This window comes from Dioscorea cayenensis, unplaced genomic scaffold, assembly GCF_009730915.1.
Source record: "Dioscorea cayenensis subsp. rotundata cultivar TDr96_F1 unplaced genomic scaffold, TDr96_F1_v2_PseudoChromosome.rev07_lg8_w22 25.fasta BLBR01000902.1, whole genome shotgun sequence".
Lineage (NCBI taxonomy): Eukaryota > Viridiplantae > Streptophyta > Magnoliopsida > Dioscoreales > Dioscoreaceae > Dioscorea > Dioscorea cayenensis.
The window spans coordinates 5,066-12,726 of record NW_024087293.1 but is presented as its reverse complement, the minus strand read 5'-3'; the positions used below and the strand labels follow the sequence as shown (position 1 = coordinate 12,726).

General features: G+C 33.8%; 1 protein-coding gene across 1 annotated transcript; it reads right to left on the bottom strand.

Annotated features, from left to right (window-relative positions):
- Nucleotides 1–973: 973 nt before the first annotated feature.
- On the bottom strand, nucleotides 974–5,084 carry LOC120255231 (adrenodoxin-like protein 2, mitochondrial). The gene is made up of 4 exons (XM_039263105.1): nucleotides 4,916–5,084; nucleotides 4,128–4,192; nucleotides 2,105–2,172; nucleotides 974–1,124 (listed from the first exon to the last, which is right to left on the bottom strand). Exons 1-4 carry the CDS (start codon nucleotides 4,971–4,973, stop codon nucleotides 989–991), a joined length of 327 nt encoding a protein of 108 aa, XP_039119039.1. The 5' UTR covers nucleotides 4,974–5,084; the 3' UTR covers nucleotides 974–988.
- Nucleotides 5,085–7,661: the final 2,577 nt, after the last annotated feature.

The following is a 7,661-nucleotide window of genomic DNA, read 5'->3' as shown; positions in this document are numbered from 1 at the left end:
TGATTATCAATCTCAATCTTCAATTTTTCTTTTTGAATTACCATATCTTTCCATTATCATTTCAAACTCCATATTTTTTATGTTTTCTTATATTTTCTTACTTTTCAATTTTTTATTTTAAGAATTTTATTTTACTTTAATTTAAATTTTAATATGATTAAAAACTCTCATCCAAATTTATATTTCATTAAAGACAACTTACTTTATTACAATGTTGTCCACCTTTCCAAGAACAATGTAGTTCATGATCTAAACATATACACAAATAAAAACAACTTGTTTCACTCTCTCTCTCTCTCTCACGCACGTGTGCGCGCACACACACAGTAGAACACACTTGAACTTAAATGTCAGATACTCTCCAATCTCCATACTTAGATACTTGATACCTCTATCCATGACCCACTATAATTTAAAAAATGAAGACGGTGCCATAAGAGAATTGAGTGTGATAATGAATGTCAGATAGTCTCCAACACTAGGATACTTTATACCTCTATCCATGTCCAACTAGAACTTAAAAAGCAAAAAAAGATGCCGAAGAGAATTGCATGTGAAAATGATACATATATACATCCATCAATAGCTAAAATTAAATGTGGGTGCAATTTTGTTTTACTTTGCAAGGTGTAGAAAATTTGGAAGACACATAATTCCTCCCTCTCATAACTACTCTGTACAAGCTGTGCGAGTGTGAATCAAGACATTCCTTATTAAGGGAGTGCGTATATTTGTAGGAAGCTAACTGCTTTTAACACGCAGCAAATTTTTGTGTACTTACTATTCACGTATGTCCTGATTTATTTCATCAGGCACTTGGTGTGAACATAGAAACAGGAATTTGTAGGGAGTCTAGGGACTTCATATCAAAATCATTAGAAAACAACCATGCATCATGATTACTCACGGTGTAGATGAATAGTAACTAGAGTCCAGAATAGTAGTTTTCATCAAAACAAAGATAAAGTAGAATAAATAATTGAAATTATCATCTATGCAACATGAAGAAATAATCACCTTCAAGTTCAATGTCGTTTTCATGAGCAGCTTCTAACATTGACATTCCAACTGGGACCTTGATAAGCTTTTCCTCCCCATCCTTGTCAACAAATGTCACAGATATCCTGCAAGATCAACCATGTTTAATGAAGATTTTTTTGGCAAGCCAGTAAAGTACACTTAACCTTACAGCAGGAAGAAAGCCTAAAACCTGAAAGACATGAAAACCTATTCCAACTGGCGTAAAATGGAAATTCTGAAATCACAAAGACTTTAGTAGGCATTACTACTTAGGATGAAGAAGGCAGCATCAAAAGAAAACATTAAACCTAAACCTTTTCTCCATGCACTTCAATTTTCTTCAACAAGAGTTCCAGAAGGGCATAAAATCCAGCTATGGTGGTGTAACCGACTAAAAGAATAAATTGTGAATCATGCAAGATGACATTGGTAATAGCACCTACGGTTTTTGATCAATCGCGCCTAGAAGTTCTAAGGAGCCGCACTTAGACAAAGAATGCAATAACACCTAAAAAATAGCGCAAACTAAAAAAAAAACGTATTCATTCATCAACTAATTTCTCAGAAAAGATCCATCTCTTTTATAGAGATCAGAGAACTTGTTCAGGTAAAGTTTGCATAAATAAATTTAAAAACAACCGAGCAGATTTGGAGACTCTTACTGGCCAAAATTTTGAATGACAAAACTACCCCTGACATTTAAATTAATGACCCCACCTTTAACACCTTTAAAAATTAAAGGTACACCTTGTCAAATAATAGTGTTGGAGCATAATTGCATCAAATTGAAAGAAACAAGCAAACATTCATCAAAAGATATTGAAAATCTTGATAAAGGAAAATATAGTCATTTCCATCAATAGAGAACGACAGATGCTAATGGGTGGTTCATAGATTGGGGAACTAAAAAGGAGAAGAAAAAAAAAACAGATAAGATATACCATTTCCAACATATGTATTACTAGCCATATTTACAGGAAAAAAAAATAGCTGTAATTTAATGTAGTAAAATAGAGCAACTATACAAAGATGAATTTTCAAGCATATATCTGCCCAATCAGAAATTGAAGGACTAATAACCTACTTTTCCGTCTGCTGCTCACACCCTTCTTGAGCATTATCAGAAGATGTGGTTGAGAGAGTGCGGTTCCTCTACAAAAGAAACATTATAACAAATTATAAGATATCAGCATAATTACATTTATTGTCTACAACAGCTCAGAGAAAAATAAAAAATAAAAAAAATAAAATAAAATAATAGTGCTATTTCTAAATAAAGATATCCGTTTCATACCAATTACAAGAAACATTGTTCTAAAAAAAATTAATGTTAAAACAAGGAAATGCAAAGTAGTTTTTATTGTGAAAAATATTACATAGTATGGAGGACACCAATGCATTTTGTACAATAACACACAAAACTGGTTGAGCAGTTCGTCAGCAAGGGATCACAGATGTATATAATATAAAGGTCAGGAAAAAAAATAGTAGATGGCACAGCTTGACATGCTTGGGTATGGTGTCCTGCGGCTCCTGCCTTCAAGGTACCGAAAAGAGAAAAGACTACATACATTTAACCTCCTAGACACAGGGTTATAGAGTTAGCCAGACCCTCGTGCATTAATCTGTTCTTTACAGCCTCTAACAAGATTTAAGTAAACTTATATCAGCTTTGCTATAGGCACACAGCTTTACATATGACAAAAGGATTGCACATCAGACAAGAAATGAAAGAAGAGAATCAATCTGAAAATTGGTTTGTCACACAACTTTAGTTTGACAAATTGTCAAAGACAAAACTTTGAAAAATCAAAACATGTAAAGGGATGTAAAGGGGGTGTATGTATGACATCTGAAGACTCTGAATTATTGGGCACACTGCATTGTCTAAAATCAACTAACATATAACAATATTTCTTACGCATTAAGTCATTTTAACACATTTAAAGATAAATGTTGCCTTGAGTCAAATGACACTGTCTCTTATTCCACTGCAATTGTTCTGAATAATCATTCAATTAATAAGAAATAAGATGTGTGCTATGCCAATAAATGCTAGTATTATGTCAAATCTGGGTCATAAACTTCAAATACAACACCCCACCCTTTAAGGAGTTAGCCTCTTGACATGCAATTTAAATTTTTATTTTGCAACCTGCAATAACTCTATTGGGAAGACACAACTTTCACAGGGCAGGATTTTCCCTTCATGCAGGGTATGATTTCCACTCTTGTTCCCTCTGTGACAAAGTTTCCCTCCTTCCACATAGTTTGGGAGTAATTACTTGCAAAAAATCATCAGAATGTTAGCATTCTAAAACTCAAAATGTGTATTATAATCAATTCTAACCTCAATGAAAATACATATATTCACCAAACATCAATGTGCAACATAAAAGTTCTAACTACATAAGCATATAAGTGAGTTTGAGCTACCCACCCAAGAAACAGGGAAAAAATTTCCTTTTTCATAACTTATGTAATGATAGGATCAACGATCATTATTTTCTCCAAACTATTTGCAGTCACATCTTGCTCCAATGACATCTACTTTTTAAGTAATTCCAAACTTGTAAACCAAACCCTCCCAACCACCATCTCTCATGCCCTATGATCTTCACTCTTTCCACCACCTCACCATGACCTAGTATACTACATCCATCTTCCATGCCATCTCTTGTCCACCATCAAATGGCCAACACAACCATCCCTCACCAAAAGATGCCAAAGGTTGGGCGTAAAGGACTCATGGCAGAAGGGAGTTTAAGTTCAGGGAATCAGTAGGTGGGGTTGAAAGGATAAAAAAACTTTTGGAGGATTTAAATGTCCAAAATTTTAGACAATAAAATCAACACTAAAATTCAAATCATTCAATGGACAAAGCAAACTTATATTGGCTAAAATAATGGAAAAAGGAAGAAAAGGATCAAGTCAAGTAACGCACGACAATGACAAATATGAAACAGATAAATATAAGACAAGGTTAACAAGTATAAGAACTTCCATGCAAAACCACCTAATGTCATATAGACCCACAAGTTCAAGTGCATAATTTAAATCATACAAAATTATTGCTTCAAGATTCTTAACTTTAGAAATTCACTAACCAGATAGTATAAATAGTTATTGAGTGTTCCTTCATAATAACCTCTTTGAGTGTTGGAAAATTTTCCTGCCAATGACAAAGCAAACAGAAGGCAAAATAATGCGAGGGGAAAAAAAGGGGAAGCAGTATAAACTTATATAGCATGCCTCTAAACATAAATTTCAAAAGAAATGTGAGGAGACTTCAAAAATATAAAGATAAACTCTATGAATAAAATAACAGGACAAGTTAAAAATTCTACACACTGATTGTCTCCGAGCATAATCCTATAATCCTCTGAGGCAAACATATATAATTATACACCACATCTGACGCATATGCATACTATCAGCATTTACTTCTTCATGAAAAATTAAGTCCTCTATTGAACCAAAAAGGATGCATTTTCTATTGTAGCAACAAAAAAACACAGTAATCAGGAATTCCAAAAGTATGCTATCAAACATATAAACTTCATTACCAATCACTTGTTTTATGAAAACACCATCACTATCACACATATTAAAGTTTCTGTATGACATTCCCACTCATTATCTCATCACAGAGGGATTGCTTCTCTTCTTCTCATCAATTCACCATCCCTCTCCGCAAAAACAATATTTTTTACATAAAAACAACCAAATTACATTATGTAAAACTAGGAAAAAAAAACAAATTTCACCGCATCGCACCAAAATTCAACTTCATGATCAGGAATGCAATCAAACAACAAAAAAAACGCAGATTAAACTCAATAAGAACAAAACAACAGATGAAGGAATGGAGAAAGGGGGATCGAATAAGGATCACCTCTACAGGCCTCGCCGGTGATCCGGGCTCCGAGACGCGAGAGCCTCGAGAGGAGCATGAGATGCTGATGAATTCGAACAACCCAAGACACTGCCTCGTGATTGATAAGAGACAGGAGACCTCGCGAGGGTTTTTCACGACGGCACGGTGCCTATAAACGAGTCCAATTTTTTAGATCCGGAACCCACTATAGACCCTATCTTCTTTGTTATATTTATTTATTTATTTTCTCTTTTCTGAAAAATAATTATGATTTAGTTATTTATTCTTAAAAAAGATAATGCTAAAAATTTATTATTATTATTATTATTATTATTATTATTATTATTATTATTATTATTATTATGTCCTTTATTACTATATTATTTGAGTATTTCTATACATTTAAATAGGATATATATGAGCCCGCATATTTCAGCGAAGCAGACGTAGCAGATCTTAGTATTCTCTTAGTTTTTATGATTTGTCCGATGTCAGTATTTCTATCTTCTCCTTTGGGAAATGTTGGTCCTTCTCTCAAAACGACCATCTCTTTTTTACCCAAGGTTAATATCTTATTTAACTCAGTGGCCTTGTTTTATTATTATTTTAGAAATGATGTGCACCATGTTAGCATCTTGGACGGAAAAGAGATGGTTGTTTGAGAAAAAAACTGGCATTTTTCAAACGTGAAAACAGATGGATTGACAGACAATAGAACTAAAAAAAAACAGATTGACATAGAGGGAATAAATAAGGTATTAAACCAACTCAAATATAGAGAAGTATCTTAGATGTTTCATTGATGTATTAGAACTATGAGATTCAATTGCCTCGCATATTTATTCTTTTGATCTCTTGTTGATATTGTGTTACATGTGATTTTCTTTCTGGTTATTGTTTTCATTTTACTCAATCTACGATTTATTTATTTATTATTTTTGGAAATATTTGCAAAGAGACGACTTGTGGGCGTGTTATTGGTGATATATATGTTGCCTTAGCTAATTTGGAGCATGAATTGCTGCATTTGCAACAACAAATTATTCTTTCGCATAATAAGCTAGTTTTACAGAGTCGCCCAACTGATTGTCATCAATGGGGACATGCCAGCCCAACAGGAAACGGGCGATGGAGCATAAGCATGGGTCTAAGAGCTACTACTTTAGTATTCTTAGTTTTTATATTTTTAAAAATTTTCTATAATAATTAGTACATGTATACAATTTGTTTGTATTTTGCATGATGTTTCAATTGTTTGTTCAGAATTTTCCTTATGTTATGACCATTTGATGTTTCATTTTTTTCATATATTTTTTTTGGATAATTTGCTATTTCATTTGATGCTTAATTTAGATTTAAGATGTTTAATTATACATTGTCTAATAGATAAGCCTATTATAAGGGACTTATAAGTCCTTTGAAGCAAATGTAAAAACAGATGGATTAAAGGACAACGGACAAATTATAATAAAAAAACTAAAAAGTTTCCTGATCCTTTGTCTTTCCCGATCCCTGAAAGGCAGGGATTTCTCAATCAATTTCTCCAAATCTCAACTCTCACCCCAATGTAAGCATTCCCCCCACAAACCATCTGCTTTTTTATGATAATTTTGGCTCTCATTACTTTTTTTTCTTCTTTTTTGAGGATCATATGACTAATTTGAGTAGCATGTTAAATAGTTAATTGTTTGCAAAACCTATGTCTTGTTATTGGATTTGTGATGTGTATGTAGAGTATGAACTGTTCTTGGTTTTTGGTTTAAATTTAAGATTTTGTATTGTAAAAAGATGACATGTGAGTAAAACTATGTTTTTGAGAATTTTCATGTATGAAATTATGTGTAGAGGGACTAGTTGGGACTGGCACTAGTTAGGAAGAGACTAAGACTAGAAGGGACTAAGTGGACTCATTTTCAAGAGCAGAAGGACTATTTGGGAGCATTTATGAGTAGAGGGACCAAAAGGAAAGAGAGAGAAAAGTAGAGGGACCAATTCGGGTATTGTGTTGTTTGTAGTATAATGTGACAGATTGATCTATTTTTCAAAGGTTTGGAGTTTGAGCACTTGATGTGCCTAATTGGATTGTAATTATCAATAAGTGGCCCTAAGAATTATTACTTTTTAACTAGTTTGCTTGCTATAATATGTAGATAAATATTATTGTTATTTTCCAATATAAGTTATAACAGTTACCAATTTTTTCTGATTAAGATTCTTCACCCCATTCCATGTTATGTGTTTGCCGTTACTATGTAAAATTTAACATGACCACTTTTATGAAGTTAATAACTAATATAGAGCCCAACACATAAATGAGTCCTAACCCCTTGGTTTTACTAGGTATGGATAAGTCATGGATGACAAAGCCATGAAAAGTATGACCAGGGAGTAAAGACTTTCATTGAATATGGTATTTAACATGGGGCAATTTATAACATGATTTGTTTGTATTTTGCAGAGAGATGAATCGTGGTCGTGCCCGTGTTATTGATGACATATACAAGGTTGTCGGACCGGACCGCCCGGCGGTTCAACCGAAAAAAAGCGGGAACCGCCATGTGGCGGTCCGGGCATGACCCATTGAGCCGGATGTATGGAGACTCGGTATCAACCCGGTGACCGGCGGTTCAACCTTGAACCGGTTGACTCGGCCGGGTCAACCGGGTCATAAAGTTAATGAAATTTAGGGCTTTCAACTCAAGCTTCCCCTGGCCCTGGTTTTCTTTGTGAAATTTCAAGTTTCAACTCCAGTCCTCCTCCATCG